Source organism: Pleurodeles waltl, chromosome 3_1 (genome assembly GCF_031143425.1).
Source record: "Pleurodeles waltl isolate 20211129_DDA chromosome 3_1, aPleWal1.hap1.20221129, whole genome shotgun sequence".
In the NCBI taxonomy this organism is placed as follows: Eukaryota; Metazoa; Chordata; class Amphibia; order Caudata; family Salamandridae; genus Pleurodeles; species Pleurodeles waltl.
The window spans coordinates 1,111,361,257-1,111,381,303 of NC_090440.1; the positions used below are offsets into that span (position 1 = coordinate 1,111,361,257).

Sequence of the window (20,047 nt, forward strand, 5' to 3'; positions counted from 1 at the left end):
TCCAGCAGACCACCATCCCTGTGAGTGCATGGACTCGCTATGGGGTCGCAAAATGCGACCCACCTCATTAATATTGTAGAGGTGGGTCTTTGCGACCCCATAGCAAGTCAGAGAAGGTGTCTGAGACACCTTTCTGCCTAAACTTTTGCGAGTTGCAAATTGCGAGTCAGTATGACTCGCAATTTGCAACACGCAAAATTTTACTTAGCTACATCTGGCCCTAACTTACTAACCTGACTAACTCAAGTAAGAATTTAAAAGAATTGAAGGAACCAGGAGTTTGGGAAAAGGTTGGAAAGAGATCTGCTTCTGTGGGAAATTGGCTTAGTAACATTTGGGAGGGGGTATTATTGAAAATCATACAGGGAATATTAATTGTAATTGCTTGCATATTAGGATTATGGGGTTCATGTAAATTGTGTCAAAAGATTAAATGGAAAAGAACTAAAAATAATCAGAGGAGGGAAGAACGAAAACGGGAAAGAATCTATAGACAAGTTTTGAGAAGGAGACAAACTACTGAGGAAATCGAACTGTGAAACTGATGATGTAAAAATAGTGTGATTACTTATTTAGTCATCAGAGGAGGGATTGCTGAAGCAGATATGTTAATTAAAATTAATAATAAGTGTTTATGCATTTTGATTAACAAGAAAATGATAGAAATACAAAACATAGAAAATTAATGTGCACATTTGAAAATGTGCCCATGGAGAGTGGTCACCAAGATTCACGATTATACTAAAAATGACCAAGAAATATGCAAAATGTTGAAAATGCTTAATAACAATATAGTAATATGTCATATTGAGATATATAACATATGTTTTACATTATATTGTAGAAGCTAACTTAGCCAAAGTTGTGGCCTAGTTTTGCCAGGCCTCATGCAGAAGCTGAATAATCATGCAGTGTAGAGAAGCTAATGTGCTGAACTGACCCTGAACTGCTCGTTGTTAATAAAGTCTGCTTAGCTAGAATTTTCTGCAATGAACCAACGGACAGGAGATGATGGACCTAGAATATGTATCAAAATCAGTGTAAAGCAGATGAGATGTACGTTCCCAGGACTTGGACAATGGAAACACTGACTGGAGAAGAAGATGCAACATTTTCAATAGCCGATGAGCCGGATGATGAGGACATTGTACAGCGAACCAATCGAAACCCTGAGAATGGTGTAATATTATAATTCATAGATTTGAAAAATTTAAGTTATTGGGTAGAGTAATAACTGGTGACTAACAGATCAATTAGGAATTAGGGGATGGTCTGGGTGACTTTGATATAATGCCATGACAGAGAGGGAGAAACTTCAGAATAGAACTGATGCAGATGGAGAGATGTTAGAAGCAGATGATTGGGGAGAGACCTTTGCCGAAATTGATGCTAGACTTTGTCAATTAGGCTCATGCTCTTGAGAGCCTAATGCGTTGCTGATCGATTGATGACCTGAAGGCGAAGACTGACTTTGTTGCTGATCCAGTCTGTGGATAGATTGCTACGACAATGTGACTGAATACCTTTTGTGCCTTTTCTTTCTAGGTACCAACTGCGCTGTCTAAATAGTTTTTCTCTTAGCTAGATGTTTTTCCAAATCCTTGTTCTAAACTGTTTTTGCATTAGATCTCACATGCTAATGCTAATATAGGTTAGGTGAGGGTTCTATGCTAAGACGTTGACATGTTCAGAGACAAATGATTAACTGACTGATTAGCTGAACTCTGCTACTGATGTCATATTCATTTTTGCTGGCTTATGCTGAAGCATTAGAACTTATGTTTTCTCAAGTTCTGATTAGATTATGTTATTGGTGGTCACTAATGAATTAGTCTTGAGTTAATTGAATAAAGTTTGAATTAACCTCGTGAATTAATATTGTATCTAATAGGGAAATAAAATTGCTAAAACGAATATTGAGTTGTGGTTATTCATGAATTTTTTATGCTAATAACTACTGATGAATGTTTTGTTTAATAGTTATTGATCGGTATATTTGATTATTGATAGTCATTGATTACTACATAGCTAGGATACTCCATGTGACTGAAAAAGTTTATCGACCTATACACGTCCCCTTGTGAGTTTACTTACTAAGGACCAGGCGCGCTAACACTTCCATTATTTAATTCCAAGAAAAAATGACCTAAGAAAACAATGTAGGTTTCCCTTCCCTCTTGTATAAGACAATAACAAATTGGTTATTTCTGGCCTCATGCACTTTCTATCATTTCATATATTTTTTTAATGTGAGGTGAACCATTTTCCCTTCAGTATTAGGATAAAAAAATAAAAAGTCTGATAGTTCTGCAATTTCTATTGGATCCTTTTTATAAATCAAGATTCAGGCCCCCCTCACAAGTAGCTGATCAAGACAATTTTGATGAATGGGGGTTTTAACTGTTATCGCATATACCAGAATAATGATTTTGATGGCTTACAACCTACTCTTGAAATATTTCCAAGATACATTTTGGCAGATCAAATCTGCCAAAATATATCAGGGGAAAGTGTTCAGTAATTACTGGGATATGCCGATTTTGGTGTGGTAATCACTAAAGAATGAAAGTTCATAATTGTGTGTTATTTATCCCACCCAATATATTCTGAATGTGGGGAGTCTTATGTTATTTGGGACAATAAATATCAGTCACCCTGCTTCTTTTTTTCTTTACAAGTGGATGTTCCTGTTTTAACTCTTCTTTTTTTTCTTTACGGTAGGTCCCCTATACATACACTCCCCCATGACACTGTGAATAAGATATTTCACGATTATTTATAAAAGATACTTTCGACCTTAAATCATATAGAAGCATATTACAATGCAAATTCCCCTGACATTATCCTCATTGGTTTAAATTTAACATTTGTGTTTTCTAATAGCTGATGCAAGAGCACGTGAGGATACTCTTTCCTCCATTTAAGAATGTTATATTCTTTTTCTTGAGATTATCATCTAATTTGTACCTTAGTGTGCTGTAAATAAGCCAACATTGCCCTTCTAAGGCAGTGAATTTAATGGATCATCTGTGCATTTTCTCTTGGATGGTGCAACTTCTTAATCTCTGAGAAAATTCGAAAAAAAAATAACTGGAGTGTGAAGTGCCTGTGTCAAACTTATTGTTTACTTTTAAACCCTCTAATATTTAGAGTTTTACCTATTTTTGCCACCTAATCACTGAAAAGGATGAGCAGTCAACAACTGAATTGGCACACAAATGCCCTAGTATTTTTCTCTGGTCAAAAATGTGGCCTCTCCAGAGAGGTATGACAAGCGTTAACCAGGATCAGACAAATGTGCTAAAGTAACCTTTTCTTCTCATGGAAATACTTCTCCTACAAAATTTTTGTAACATTGATCCATAATCGAAAAACCTGTTTAAAAAATTCAAAAAAAAATTCACATAAACTACAAATGATTTTATTTTTTCTAGAGTTTTTGGTTTTTTACCTATGTCGTATCACAGTCAGTGAGGATATGTTAATAGCCACTAAGAAGTGTTCACAAACAAGCCTTAAGCGATTTCAATAATATATATCCCTTTGCCTCTCTTGAGATGAAGGCTTTGAAAATGATTTAACTGTTACAATGATTTACTTAAAGACATTCTTCATAACAAATACATAATTGAGAAACACAAATGCTTGAAGTGCAGAGAGTGAGTCTTTAGAGTTTTTTATTTGTATATATTTTGTTGCTGCACGTGTTTTTGACCTCTTGACAGAACCATTTTTCTTTAGCATGGCACCATTTAGGAAGTCTCACACAGGCCAGCCCTTCTGACACCGTTTGCCCCTGTGCATTACCTGTACCGGTCCTCCATGTACACTATGTACCATGCCACGACAGAAAGATTCCACTATCGCTGTAACACCGTGTACTTGAAACAGATGATGTACATTAAGAGATAACAGTTATATTTTCCCCTGATTTGAGGGTTAGTTAGGGGTCTATTGTTGGACAAAGTATAAATGGGGGTCTGTCTGTGGGAAATGGAAAGGTAGAGAAGATGCCACGTTTTTTAATCTTTCAAAGTGACTCCTGCCAAAGAAGCAGGAGAATTTTAGTTGACTGAGTTGGCCTAAATTGGCAAATAGAATAAAGACAGGCATAATGAGACAACTCAGTATCAATGCTAAAATATTATGCCCAATGGAACATTGTTGAACAGGAGGGTCACAACTTTCTACTTTAACAATTCATGCCATAGAGTGTTGAATTAATTGGATCAAGACAATTGAAAAGTTGTTCCTACATCTCATTATTTTAGAATTTTAAATACGCCGTAATTCTATTACACACCCTGACTCTCATATTCTCAAACTAAGCCACTATTTAAAACCATAGAAAAGTGTTTAATTTTTTTCTACTAGTGGTTTAATTACACATTTTTTTGTGCAAGAAAAAAAAAATACTCCGATAAGTAATCAAAATCGGCCTTCTGCTTAGCTGAAAGGGGGTGTATCTTCATCTCCTTGATAACATATCCATTAGCAATAAGTGTGGTCTTGACAATCTCTTCACTGAGGTTTAGAGCAGGAAATATTTTTTGACCAACCCTGTAGTTGGTACATCCATTGGCTCCACACATAACTAGATGCCCACCTTTTTTTAATAGTGTTGTGATATTTCTAACGGCCTGTGAATAGCTGTTCAAATTAGTGCAAGCAGATTCTAAGCACAATGAAGTGACGAGACAATCAGCTGGTGGCAAGACGACTGGATACAGTGGATTGCTCCTTGTGACGTCACACTCAAGTACTCGCTTGACTGTTGCTCCTATCTTCTTTTCTTTCTCAGCACATTTAGTCCTAAAAATGAATTTACAAAATTTAGATTACACCATTAACAGGTTGATACTCAACTTCATTTTCAGAATATGCAAGCACGCCTTAAAAATATTCCATATAATTCGATTCTGATGTTTAATTACTACTAAAGAATTTGTATGCGGCCTAATGTCTAACTCACTATCTCTACTGAATCAGTTGTTAATATTAACCAACTTTGCCTGCTAGACTAGCGTATTTCTTCCTCATAGTGTGCTAAGCACTGCTGGAATGAGTTGTTTTAGTGACGTAGTGGCCCTGTGACTGGAGGTCCGCGCGACAAGCATTTTGCTGATGGAACCACCGAACCAGCTAATATTCTGACACTGTAAACTGTACAGCTTTTTTCCCTGTGAAAGAGGAGGACATAGTGGTAAATTCTTGCCGATGGACACACCAGTACTTTTTTTTAGCTCACCGGGGGCTAGGTTGACCTGCATCCATCATTTTCAATTGGTAATTGGCTGCGTTCTGCGCTCAAGCCCTGTGCACACACACTGCAGTTTCAGCCACGATACTGTCCTGGGGCCTGCAGACATGTTGCAGGATGACCAGGTGTCTTCAAGTTAGCCATCTGGTACATGGTACATTTCGCCAGCAAACACCTTAAATGGTGCTTCCTAAAGCTTCAATACTGAGCTGACTATGGAGATGAAAGCGATTTATCGAGAGAGGTTCTGCTGAATATCAGCATATTGTTGTACTCAGAGTACACTGAGAGTAATATTTTCCTTAGGGTAGAGGGCCTCTCTATCACCTGAATGGAATTTTAGGCCAAGCGGAAATTTGTGCACCAGAGATAATGTCATGTTTTTTTTTTTATTGTCGGTATTTACAAGTGCTGATAAAAAGTACATAAAGTAAAACTACATGATGTTCAAAGTCACGAGAACAAGTTTTCTGAAATAAACTTTTGCATAACCTTTTGCTTAATAACTGCAAAAATAGGCCATCCTATGTGTGAGACATTCTTTTTAACCCAAGTGTTTTTCAAAGTGTATTTTTCAGCTCATTCTCTTTAATTAAAAAAAGAACTAAACTTCCCATGATAAAACATATACTGACTGCCTGAAAGGTGTCACACATTGTATAGGGCCACATTGCACATATGCTGTTAATGCCCTAACTGGACACAGTATTTCATGGGGACATTTGTTGGGATGAGAAATGAGCTGGACAAGTTCAACAGCAAGGCCTATACAATTACACACTGAAAACAAAAGAATGCATTTTCGAGCTGTATGCTTTAAGGCACGAAAATCTTCTTTGATTCATTTACGTGTCCGCGGTCATTCTTAATTTAATATTTACTTCAGCAAGGTGCTCAAAATACTTGCACCTTCTTATTTCTGATGTGTCCTTAAAAAGTCACCTACACTTTTAAAAGCTTAGCCTCCATACAGAAAGATTTTAACTGGTTAAAAATTATGTTGTTAACTCCACCTTCACCCAAAATCCATCTGAATTTGTCTGCACTTGAGGCATGTATTGTGAAAAAGACCAATTCTACAAAAGTCCTTAGTGGTCCAAGACTTACAATTGCTACAAAGCTATGGCACAGATAGTTTAAAACAGTTAAGTAAAGGAAACATCTGCTCCACCAACTTTCCTGATAAAAAAAATGTTAAGGTAATGAAAGTAGTAGGCAGTCGCATGAAAGAAGTTGTTTTATTGAAAACAAGCAACTTCGTACAGTGACCCCTAACTGCCAGCACCTCCTGCAAATCCTTTTTCCTTAGCCCAAACCACGAATCCACGTAGGTCCGCTGCATTCCACGTTCTGAGAATGCGTTCTAAAAACACAGTGCTAGGCACAACGTGCTCACCTCTATCAATTGAATAGTTTTATTTTAAACAAACCCAAATTAACAAAATAATTTTGGGCCTCGAGGACTGCTACTTCGGGGCCATAATCCCTTGCTGGAAACGTGCTACTGGGGTGCAGATTACACCTGCCCCAGATACTGGATTGGTTTAATGCGGTTTAGGAGGGCAAACTGCCATCAATTGCTGCCGCCGTGGACACTACCTGTCCCAGATTTCCCGCCTGGAGTATCACCTGGCGCCCATTAGTGCTACAAAGGCGCATCACAGCCCCGATGCGCGAAACGTGCCCTGGCCAAGGGTGGGCCCATCCACGCCCCTCGGAGGCCCGAGTAGGCTGGGGTGAGACACCCCCTTGGGGCCAGTTTTTAAGGTGCTGTGTTAGTTCTTGGCTATTTCATCAAGCTGAACATATGTTTCTTGTCTGTATGCTCCTCTAGGCTGTGCACTCCTTTTTGCAATTGCTCGTTTTTTGCTCTCTGTAATTAGCTAGGGGGCTTATGATGGTGAAGTGCAAGCAAGGCCTGACTCCGGCAGGGTCTGTAGCCAAGAAAATTGGCACGTTGGATGGTAACATCAAAAAGGCAGTGGGCGCCCTTGACAAGGAAATCCTTTTTGCAGAGAGACACCACTTGTCAGCTTTGTTACAGCCTCAAGCAGGTACACAAGCCAATTGCCTGGAGGGGGCCTGCAAGAACGTAACACAAGAACCCAATTTGGATCTTCCCTCTTAGGGGCAACAAGATGTCCAATCAATGACCCCAAGGATAAAGCAGAAAAGAGGCCGAAATCAAAAGAATCTGCCATTTCACGAAAGAGTTTAAACACAATAGCCACAATGGATTTGACCACTCCTAGCGCTCCTCTTTGTAGAAAGTACTTTGAGGGCCTGTTGAGAGCATTGGACAAAGAAATAGTAGACACTATAGAATCTAAACTAACAGGGATGTGTGACCGTCTGGGGCAAATAAAGATCAAATTAGCTGATATTGTTTGTGGGAGACCCAGTAATATGGTGGGAGGATAGGCGGGACAGTGATGTAAATGCTGTTATGCAGCATCCCTATGGTCCGGGTATCCCTGGTCCCAATCGAGTATTGTGCTCTGGGCGGGCTCGACCGGGCGAGAGAAGCCAAACTTGGGGTTGCTCACTCAATAGGGCCCCCCATTCTGTTGTACCTGTCACCCCTCCAGATAAGTCAAAGGGTGAAGGCCCACAGGGTACGTCACCGAAGAGCTCCTCTGTGTTATTAGCCCATGGTGTGGGTGACTCAGCCACCATGACAAGAGGCAGCTAGGCCTCCCCACAACCACATCTCTAGATGATCTTCCTCCAGCTGCGTGCCCTTACGTGGCCATATTAGTGGATGTCGACAAAATTACAACCTGGCTCAAGTGAGTCTACACTAGAATTGATCAAAAAAGTAGCACATGTATATGGATACAACTATAAGATTAAATTCCCCCCCCTCTCCCTTGCTGGCACACAACTTTGCAGTACTGGTCTCTAACCATTAATCTGTGCTGGGCGAATTGGATGAGACTGATCTCTCCCCCGCCCTTAAGCTCTTGCTCCCACAATAAGGCCAGGGGTCACCCTGCTAATTTTCTCCCCAGCTTTAAATTCCGCCCACAAAAGCCCACTGTGTTCAGTGTTATCTATTGAGCCTCATCACACCCCTGATGGGACTGGGAAATATGGGGTGAAGATGATCTCCTGCAAATGTGGCATGTCTTGCTGCTAAACTGGCCGTTGATGAGGATGTGCTTTATATACAACATTTTGATATAGCCTTATTCCAGGAGACATGGGCCACTGAGGAACTGGTTTTGGATGGGATTTACTCCCACTCGATTCCTGCTGAAAGATTCCTCTTGAAAGACCACACCCAAAAGGTCTTGATAAATGCTAAAAGCACTATTGCAAATATAAAGTACAAGAGGCACTCATTATAACATGAAAAATAATAGTACTCATGAGTCAGTATACATAGGCAATGTTTTGTCATATATTTCTGAAAATTAATAGGATTATTTCCAACATAATCCCCAATTACAGTATCACTGTCCAAATCCAAATAGTAGAATTAATTGATCTGTTGTTCCAAGATTGCTATGATCCAAAGTCCAAGTCCAGATTTCTCTAATCAAAGTTCAATCATATTCTTCAAAAGATGATATAGCTTATTATTTAAATTTTAGCAGCCGCATCCAAATTGATAGCCAACATGTGTTTCGTCCGGGAGTTTCCCAATGACTTCATCAGGGCTAAACATATATGTAGATGCGTCCTATATCATAAGTATTCCTTACAAGCGAATCCCAGAATAATTCCGTTAAGCAACTTATCTGATATCAGTTATATCAATCCACCTTCCAATGAGTCAAAACGTGAAGCGTGAGTACGCGTGTGTATCGATGAAGTATCAAAACATTGCCTATGTATACTGACTCATGAGTACTATTATTTTTCATGTTATAATGAGTGCCTCTTGTACTTTATATTTACAGGAGGAACAGTATATGGGCTTCAGGGAGGAACCATCAATTCCACCCTGGGCACCACCGTAGGGGTGCTGAAGGAAGTACTCATCACCAGGAGGGACACTGTGGCACTACAAGGGGCCCCTGACACTAGCCTGGACGATGAACTGCCCACCACTTCCGCTGGCGCTAGTGGACAGGAGGCACCGCCACAGGACCACCACTCTAGCACCCCACCCCTTGCAGAGGGAGAACCACCTCGCAAACGGTCCCTGAGATCCAGGACAAAGACAGAGAACGATGACAAGACCCCCGCCAAGCCAAGAAATGAGACCACCCTGATTGTCATCCTACTGTCCCACTTTGTCACCCTGTCCATCCTTAAACTGCCCCAGCTCCACTTCTTATGCCCATTTAGGCAATGAACCTGTGAGACTAAGAGACTGGACTCTGCCATGGACATTCCTCCACTATCAACCCTCACCATTTTGCTACCCCCTCCAATTTTGAGCACTAAAATAAACACCCTTAAAGAATAAAACAATCTGGAGTCAGCCTGTGATTTCGGAATACTGTATTAGCAATTAATGTGGCAAAAAGCTCTTTCATTTGCAATGTCGACATACCTATGTCACACAGCTCTAGTCCATGAGGAATCAATGCAGATGTCACACTGTGGGACCCAGATCTGTAAGATTGAAAGGGAAAGTGACAACTCAGTGACCATACACTGGGTGAAAATGACAGACAGTAGAGAGGAAGTAGTGTTTAAGTACATGTAGTAGGCAGGTTTGTATTCTTACCTGTGTTTCACTGGAAAATTTGCTGGATCACTGAGTCTCTGTTGTCCATGTCTTCTTCTTCTGCTTCCTCGTCTTCACTGTCCACAGGCTCCACAGCTGCAACAACACAGCCATCTGGACCATCCTCCTGCAGAAAAGGCACCTGTCGTCGCAAAGCCAAGTTGTGAAGCATACAGCAGGCCACGATGATCTGGCACACCTTCTTTGGTTAGTAGAGTAGGGATCCACCTGTCATAAGGAGGCACCTGAACCTGGCCTTCAGGAGGCCGAAGGTCCGCTTGATCACCCTCCGAGTTCCCCCATGGGCCTCATTGTAGCGTTCCTCTGCCCTTGTCCTGGGATTCCTCACTGGGGTCAGTAGCCATGACAGGTTGGGGTAACCAGAGTCACTTGCAAATGGTGAGGGACAACTGTTAGATACACACTAACCTGGAGGGATATCCCCAGACCCAGACAACCATTCCCACTGTCTTGCTTCTAGGTGCTCACCTAATAGCCACACACGGTGCCTCTGGAGTTGCCCATCACATAAGGGATGCTGCTATTCTGCAGGATGTAGGCGTCATGCACTGAGCCAGGGAACTTGGCATTCACATGGGAGATGTACTGGTGGGCCAAACACACCATCTGCACATTCATAGAATGATAACTCTTCCGGTTTCTGTACACCTGTTCACTCCTGTGGGGGGGGACCAAAGCCACATGGGTCCCATCAATGGCACCTATGATGTTGTGGATATGTCCCAGGGCATAGAAAGCACCTTTCACTGTAGGCAAATCCTCCACCTGAGGGAAAACGATGTAGCTCCGCATGTGTTTCAGCAGGGCAGACAACACTCTGGACAACACGTTGGAAAACATGGGCTGAGACATCTCTGATGCAATGGCCACAGTTGTTTGAAATGACCCACTTTCAAGGAAATGGAGCACTGACAGCACCTGCACTTGAGGGGTGATTCCTGTTGGATGGCGGATGGCTGACATCAGGTCTGGCTCCAACCAGGTACACAGTTCCTGGATTGTGGCACGGTCAAGCCTGTATGTGATTATCACATGTCTTTCCTCCATTATCGACAGGTCCACCAACGGTCGGTACACCGGAGGATGCCGCCATCTCCTCACATGTCCCAGCGGACGGTGCCTATGAAGGACAACAGCGAGCACAGAGTCAAACAACTCAGAGGTACGTACCCACAGCTTACACAGAACACCAATCATAATAAAAAAAGTGGCCTGTATGTGTGTAAAGTCTAGGCCTAGGTATGTGTGACGCAGTTGAAAATGAAGCCATGTGGGCCCCTGAAATGGCGGCTGCCTGACCTCTAAAGTGGGACAATGGGATGTGAGGTAACTGCGCTGGCGTTGTACACCGTCGCGGTAGGTGGTCGAAGACTGCGGCACATTGCTGCATTGGTTAACATTGGACCCTTTGAGTCCCAGGAGCCAATGACAATGTATGCCGGCGGTGGCGGTACGCACCGCCGCAGATGTGACCGCTATTTTCTATAACTTCAATCACTCGATACCTGATCTTTGACAGGAGAGGACCTACACTGCAAGTGCTGCTGTGACCTCGGTCTGGAAGAGACAATGGCTTGAGTGTCTGGGGAAAGGGCCCCTGCCTTCACATCGGAGGAGTTGGAGAAACTCGTGGATGGGGTCCTCCCCCAGTACATGCTACTCTACCGTCCTCCAGACCAACAGATAAGTACACTGGGAGCATGCTGTATGGGCTATGCCTGTGTGGAGAGAGGTTGATGTAAGAAGGAAGGGGGGAGAGTGCGGCGTGCATGAAACGACGGTGAGTGCATGTGCCACATGGCAAGGGTAGGGATGGGGGCCAATCACTTTGACGGTGCTGTTGGTAATACGTTTCTCTTCCCCCTGTACAAATCTTTTAGGTCAGCACACACCAGAAAAAATATATTTGGCGTGCCATCGCCAAGGACGTCCGGACCCTGGGGTCTACCACAGACGGAGCACCCACTGCTGGAAAAGATGGGAGGACATTTGCCGCTGGAGCAAGAAGACACCGGAGCCTCAGAGGGCATCACAGCAGCTACAAGGGGGTGAATACACTCTCATTCTGCTGATTTTGTGCGCAGTGGAGGGGTTGGGTGGGGGACGTGGGCTGTGGGTTTCCCTAGGTCAGGGCGAGTTCCGTAGGCAAGGTCCCTCTGTAAGGCAGGCCATGTGGCACCCCACTGCACCTCTGTAGAGTGCCAACTACACCTAGTTTCTGCCCCTGTGTCATCCATGTGTGCAGATGTTGTCCATAGCCTAGTAGGCCATTTCCCAGGAATTGAACAGTTGAGCCGAAGAGTGTGGCGCAGTGCAGGGGGCTTGTGTGTCTGTCGTGTCCGCCAACGGAAGCGGTAATGCATGTACTCAACATGTCTTTCTTCTGTCATCCCCCCCCTTTTTGTGGTCTCCCTGTTCTTGTGTGCATTAGCATCATCAGGCGGAGGAGCAGTGGCACCGGAGCACGAGGGGGCTGCATCCCACATGGCCATGGAGGGCCACACCACGGAATCAGACTTCACCAGTGGGACGGAGGGCGAGGGGAGCTCCACGGCAAGGATAGGAGCTGAGACCAGTGACACAGACTCATCCTCTGATGGGAACTCCCTTGTGGTGGCGGCAACATCTGTGCCCCCCCGTCTACAGGTACAGCCGCCACCCCCCCTTCCAGCACCGCCCTCCCAGCAGCCCCTCAGCCTTTGCCCCGTGCCCGCTCACCCGGGAGGGTGGGCATCACCTTTGCCCCAGGCACCTCAGGCCCTGCCCCAGTCACCCCAGCTGCCCTCAGTGAGGAGGTCATTGACCTCCTCAGGTCCCTCACTGTTGGGTAGTCTACCATTTTGAATGCCATCCAGGGTGTAGAAAGGCAGTTGCAACAAACAAATTCATTCTGGTCAGGTGGCCCTTCAGCAAGCTTTTCAGATTTTGGCCTCAGTACTGATGGCAGCCATTGTCCCTGTGTCTAGCCTCCCCCCTCCAACTTCCTCCACCCAGACCCAATCCACTGTACCCCAGCCTCTCCCAAGCACACCTTCAGACCAGCATGCACACACCTCAACACACAAGGTAAGCTCAGGCAAGTATAAGCACCACACATCCCACAGGCACTCACGCAAGCATCACACACATGCAGACACACCAACATCCACTGCCTCCACTGTGCCCTCCTCCTCCTTGTCTCCCTCCTTCCTCCCAGTCTCATCTACACTCACACCTGTATGCACTACCTCTACAGCCACTACTACCATCACCAGCACACCCACCACCACACCCCACTCACGTGCAGTCAACACCCCCACTACCATTCACCATCCCCTGTGTCCTCTCCCAGTGTGTCTGTGACGCCCCCTCCCAAGATACACAAACGCAGGCACACACCCACCCCACAGCCATCCACCTCACAACAGCCTCCAGCCCATGCACCTTCACCCAAAGTCAGCAAACGAACACCTCCTACAACCACAACTTCTTCCTCCACTCCCAAACCCCCTCCAGCTACCCGTCCCAGTGTCTCCAAAAAGCTTTTCCTGTCCAACCTTGACCTCTTTCCCACACCTCCCCCACCCCGTCCGTCTCCAAGGGCCCGAACTAGCACCTTAGCCACAACATCTCTGGGACCAGTGGTGCCTGTAGTCACCGGAATCTGGAGTGCACTGGCCACCAGGGAAGCCAGTGTGGGACGGAGCCACAGCACAGACAGTCCCCCACCTGTGAAGCACCAGAAGCTGGCCAGTGCCCGGAGGGAGGGCGGGAAGACTCCAGCCACCAAAGCCACTCCCAGGGGTCCCGGTGGGAGTGTGGAGTCAGCTGCGACACCTTCCAAGGTGGGGAAGGGGCACAAGACACTCAGCAAGTATGGGAAGAGCAGCACGGTGGAGAAGACCGCCATCCTCCCCACTGCCCAGGAGGCCAGCACCAGCCCAGCTGCCCAGGAGGGCACCGCCACAAGCCCAGCTGCCCAGGAGGCCACCGCCAGCACCAGCCCAATTCCTTCTTTTAATGGCACCTCTTAAAAAGGAGCATATATTCACACAAATTGTGGGGGACTGTAGAGACTGGAAGTACTCCAGAGCAGCCAAGAATGAGCGAATAACTTGTTTTCTGATGAATGGGAGGAAATATAGTTTAGTGCGGTCCCTATAAAATTTGCAAAAGAAAACAAAATGCAACAAGTTTTGCAATGAAACCTCATTACATGGGCATTTCATAATGCAAGATGCATCAGACTGCCCCAAATGGAAGTTCAGATGCCATCTTGCGAACCCCAATCAGAACCACATTAAAATCATTCTCTCCCAGGTAGAATCAAACCACCCCAAGTATGCTGTCCTTCCTGGGATGTTATTTAGGGCTTCATAAGCTCTGACTGTGGATTTGGAAAGTTCCTTTTCTGCCCTGAGATTCTGTCGATATGTCATAAACAAAACATTAACCTGGGCCACACCTTGCTTAGACAGAATTATTTTAAAAAACTGTGATACCCCCAGATCAACAACACAGATTGCAGAAGGTTGACCAGGCAAAAAATTCAAGCAATAGTAACTTAAGACCCTTAGGGGTCCTAAAAATCAAGACAGCATCATCCAGGTATAGCAATATTGGGACTTTTTTTCCCATCTATCATGGGGGCATCAGACGTTTTGGCGGACATGGCAGGCCTACACCGTTAATATATAATACAAATAAAGTGGGGCTAAGACACACCCCTGTCTAACACTGCGGAGTATATTGAAACACTCTGCCCTTTCGCCTAACGGGCCAAACCAGACTGAGGCAGAAATACTGAAATGAAGAGCTCTCAAGAACTGAATCAGATCACACTCAATCCACAGAGTGATCAATATTTCCATGAGCTTGGACCACACAACACTGTTGAAAGCACAGGACAGATGCATGAAGGCCAGCCACACAGAGCACTGCTTAGCACCTGTATATTTGCTAATCAACAGATGTATGTTTAAGCATTGCTCCACCGTAGCTAGCCCCTCCTGGAATCCATTCTGCACCGCCGACAGAATGCCGGCAGCCCCATCCATTTCTGAAGATGCTCCAGAACAATTCTGCCCACCAACTTGACAGTGGAATCCAATAGCCAAATAGGGTGAAAACATTCAGTGAACTGGGGATTGCCCTCTTTGAAAACCAAAATGATGATAGCTGATAGCCCAGTCTTTCAAAGATCATTAAAACTGTTACAAAACAGTGGAGCCCAAAAGTCAGGGGCTGATTTATGATCCATTGGCCCCTCTGGGGATTGCCTCCCTAGCTTCCTCCATAGAAAGTTCCATTAGTTGGGGAGGGCCTTCCCCCTCTTCAGGGACCATACTAATGTTAGAAGGGCTACACATTTTTTTTAAATACTCAAACCATTCTTCCTGGCCTAGTTGTAATAACAGAATTTGATTTTACCCCAAGGTCTTAATGTCACCTACAGCCCGCCAAAAGGCTCTGGTATCATTCAGCATGCAAGCCTTCGCAATGTCTTTCTGGGACTTGTCGTGCAATTCTTTCCACCTGACCTTAATTGTGGTTTTAAAGGCCTGCCTACAATGGCGTACCTTTAGCACATCCCTTTAAACTATTTATAACCATCAGACTTCTGCCTGCTTGGTTTATACAGTAGACCTGCTACATCTAACTTCCTGAAATGGGTGGACATGGCATATGGACAATCAGGTCCCTGAAGATAGGAAAGTACCAGGGGGAGATGGTTTGAACATAACTTCTTTAAATTGAAGCCATATCCACATTTCTCCACACCAGGTTGAGCCCTTGAGTTTTAGTTTCAAGGGACCGTGCAGGCACGATCATCAGTCCTCCCACCCTCCTCGCGATGCATAGCTCCACACAAATGGGGTTACGGTCACTATGGGCACTAATGCCTATTTTAGCATCTTTGACCAGGCACATACTTCCTGGTTTGTAAAAACATATTTGATTACTGTGGTGCACTCCCTCCATATTTATAGGAAGCTTTTGACTTAGACTTCTGGCATAGATGTCAGGCAAATTCACTAGGTGATACAGCCTAACAAGATGGTGAAGAACCTGGCCCCTCTTCTCTCATGGTAAGCTGTCACACCCAATAGTTAGATTACCAAACATGCATGATTCACTTTCCAACAGCATAGACCCTCAATTGGCATTATGGTCACCCCCTAAAATAAAATCATAATCCTGATACAGAGGTGCTAAAGACTCTTCTAAGCCTAAAATGAAGTTAGACAACACTTTGAGATTGTCAATATGTATGGCCCGAGTTGCAATAGGCATTGTATTATGTCAATACTCATACCAGATGGCCAGGTAGTTAAAAAGGCATGGATTAGGGGGCTATCAGAGGGAATTTGGGAAATTTTGCAATCTAGGCTATCTTTCAACCAGAGGTATGGGCCCGCTGGGTGGGTGCTGTGCTGGTGTTTCCAGAGGGGGGAAGCTCTGTGGTGGCCTGTGACTGGGTGTGGGGAACTGACTCTCCCGAGGTCCCTGATGGGCCGGGCTGGTCATCTAGATCCAGTTGGACAGAGATGCTGTCATCACTGTGGGCCTCTTCGGTTGGTGGTGTGGACATGTGTGGACCCTCCTGTCCGGTGACATTGGGTAGGGGTCCTGCAAGCGGATAAAAGGATGTTTATTATATCTGTGTGTGCCATGGTGTGCAATGGGTGGGTGACCGTGTACCCCAGTGCTTGCATTCCTGTGTGGGACCTTGTGTGATGATGGTTTAGTGGGGTATATGGGTATGTGCAGTGGGCATGCTTTAGTGATGTGTGTCCATGCTTTGTCGTTGCATGCAGGGCTTGGGGTTAGGATGTGTGGTTTGTGATGTTGGGACATTTATGAGGAGTTAGAGTGATGGGGGTGAGGGTGGGGTATGTGCAGCATGCAGGTAGGGTGGGGGATGTAATAGTTAAGATTTGACTTACCAGAGTCCATTCCTCCACCTACTCCTGCGATGCCCTCAGGATGCAGAATCGCCAAGACCTGCTCCTCCCATGTTGTTAGTTGTGGGGGAGGAGGTGGGGGACCGCCGCCAGTCCGCTGAACCGCCAGGTGGTGTCTGGAGACCACGGAACGCACCTTCCCCCGTAGGTCATTCCTCCTCTTCCTGATGTCATCCCGATTTCTTTGGTGCTGTCCCACTGCGTTTACCTTGTCCACTATTCTTCGCCATAGCTCCATCTTCCTTGCAATTGAGGTGTGCTGCACCTGTGATCCGAATAGCTGTGACTCTACCCGGACGATTTCCTCCACCATGACCCTGAGCTCATCCTCCGAGAATCTGGGGTGTCTTTTCCGTGCCATGGGGTGGTGTAGGTGATGTGTGGGGTGATAAGTGTGCTGATATGTAGTGGTGTGTAGTGTGAGGTGCGTGGCAGTTATGTGGGTGATGGTGTTGTGTGCCTGTGGATGCTAGCATTGTTGATGGTGGTGTCTCTCTCTGGCCTTCGTTCGTGATTTTTGGTCGTATGGGTTTGTGGGTGATGTTGGTGTGTGTTTTATATTGTATTGGGTGTGTGGGAGTGGTGTATGTATGTGTATAAGGTGTGTGTATTTCGAATTGTCCAATGTGGTGGTGTTTTGTAAACGTGTGTGTGTGTACTTTGAGTGCAGCGGTGTGTACTGCCAATGGAATACCGCGGTTGAAAGACTGCCGAGTGGATTCGTGTGTCGTGATAGTGTTGGCGTATTTCTGTTGGCGTGACAGTGGAGGTTTTGTTTTCGCCAGTTTATCACTGACCTTTGGTGTGGTGGACTTGAGTGGGTGTCTGACTTTTGGCGGATTCCGTACTGTCATAATAGCTGTGGCGGTTTTCTGAGGCCGCGGCGGTGTGTTGGCGGTCTTCTGCGCCGTGGTAAGTGGCTTTTACCGCCAATGTTGTGATGACCGCCTAAGATACAAAATAATAAATCATACATTGGCACAACAAAATAGAATTACATATCATTAACAGGGTTGGAAGAAACCCAGACAAATATTGAAACCATAACATGATTCTTGGAGCGATCAGATACACTTTTGTAAATGCCGATCGCAAAGTTAGTATAAGCGCCTCACTCTCTGCACCATCATCGCATCTCATATGACTCCAAACTAACTTCACCTTATCCTCGGCAATCACTACCACTCTATCATTATTCCACACACACCCATCACTCATGCGCCCAGCATGAGGCATGACCTTTAGTACTGGGACAAGAGGAGAATACCTTGACAACATGTCCCAGCTTCCTTATCTTCATCCAACACCCCTCTTCACAAACACATTTCTCTTACCATCCATTGCTGTATAGCCAGCTTGAATCTTAGACTTAATATCCACTGCCTTAGACAAGTGTGAAGCATCAATACTTTTGTGACCCATCCAATCTTTACTCATTCTGGAATCAGGGGCACTCCCCCACAACAAGACAAAAGGCATTACCCCCATTGGACACATTAGGTGTAGTCCATACGGCCCACAACATTTTTTCCACCAACAAATTTGCAATTGATCCTTTAATGTACAGTGAAATCATTCTACCAGTCAATTGCTTCTCCAATGATGTAATGGTCTGTGTGTTTAATGCCATACTTGCTAAAAACACATGTATCTCATTCAAAATCAATTGTGTGCCATTATCTGTTACACTCTCATTGGGATAACATTCACAATTAAAAATCTTCTGTAAGAATTCTACAACAGCATGAGTATACACACTATTCCCAAATGCAACCTCATTGCACTTAGACTTGTAGTCCAACAGAACTACAACATACTTAGGAACTTCTCCCTTATCTTAATAGGGCCTAAAATGTCTAGAGCTAATTTGGACTAGGGTGCTATGTCTAACTCCACCAGAGTTATCCATTCATGGCCTGAAATCATAAATGCCATTCATGTGCCAAAACAAGAACCCTCTCTCTCAAACTAGTAGGCATCACTAATTGTTCAAATCTTTGCACCAAATCTTCCACAGAAGTTAACTCCATAGCCACATCTGAATAAGGAAGAAATTATGAACTCACCTTCCTCACATTTGGCCAACCACTGCTCACCCAAACTTTGACCTGGAACAATGCAGTATAATTTTCCAGTGCCACTCTCCACTCTTGTTTGGAGATAGCACCACCGTATACCCCCAACAATCGCTTCATCTCACACACCACAACTTCATTCTCACTTGCATCTTCACAATTGTCATCAGCCAGCTGCAATGTGAACAAATAATTGCCACCACGTTCCTTTTGCCAGGTAAATACTCCATGCAATATTGATACTTTTGCAAGTGATACATACATTTAGCTACTACTGGGCTAGCCCTTCCACCTCCTTTTGTGCTAAACAAATCAACCATTGGTTTATGATCCGTGCGTAACACAATTGGAACTCCCCATAAAAATGTTCTGTTTGGGTAGCCCACCATAGTGCCATGACATCTTTCTCAGTGGTAGAATAGGTCAACCTTCATCTGCTTAATGCTCTGGATGCAAATGTATTTGCCTCCTCCCTTTTATTGCTTCTATTTTACATCAACTACGCACCAAGGCAGTTATTGCTGGCATCGATGACAATTATATTTGCATCACAAGGGTTAAACAGTTCCAAAGGAAGAGAAGCTGCAATGTCTCTCTTAATTACCTCAAATGCATGTTGGCACTCATCCATCCAGACGTATGTACATTCCTTTTTAAGCAGATTCCTAAGGGGTCCTGTCTTCTGGGTAAAACGAAGAACACATTTGGAGCAGCATTCAATCAGACCTAGGTAGGACTTCCATTGCTGCTTATTTTCATGACAACACATCTACAAAAGCCTTCAAGATCATTTTAGTCAGCACTCCATATGCACTTATATGGTGATCTAAACACACATTGTGCTTCAAACATGCACCTATGAAAGTGTAAAGTTAGTCCTCCCTCTCTCAATCCCAACAACATTACATTCAATCTTTCATCATGCTCAGCCAGACTACTTGCAAACACTAAGATGTCATCATGAAAGTACAGTACACCAGACAACCCTTGGAACAACAACCTCATCCTTCTTTGGAAAACTGGTGAACCCAATGCCAGGTCAAAAGGCATTCGTTTGTAAAAATAT

At 44.5% G+C, this 20,047-nt stretch overlaps 1 protein-coding gene across 1 annotated transcript in view; it reads right to left on the bottom strand.

Moving 5' to 3' along the window:
* Positions 1-3,660: 3,660 nt before the first annotated feature.
* Positions 3,661-20,047, bottom strand: part of LOC138284995 (indolethylamine N-methyltransferase-like) — a 108,363-nt gene continuing 91,976 nt past the window's right edge. The window contains exon 3 of the mRNA XM_069224394.1: positions 3,661-4,812. Coding sequence (XP_069080495.1) covers positions 4,383-4,812 — 430 coding nt within the window. The 3' untranslated portion in view covers positions 3,661-4,382. The remainder of the gene's footprint in view (positions 4,813-20,047) is intronic.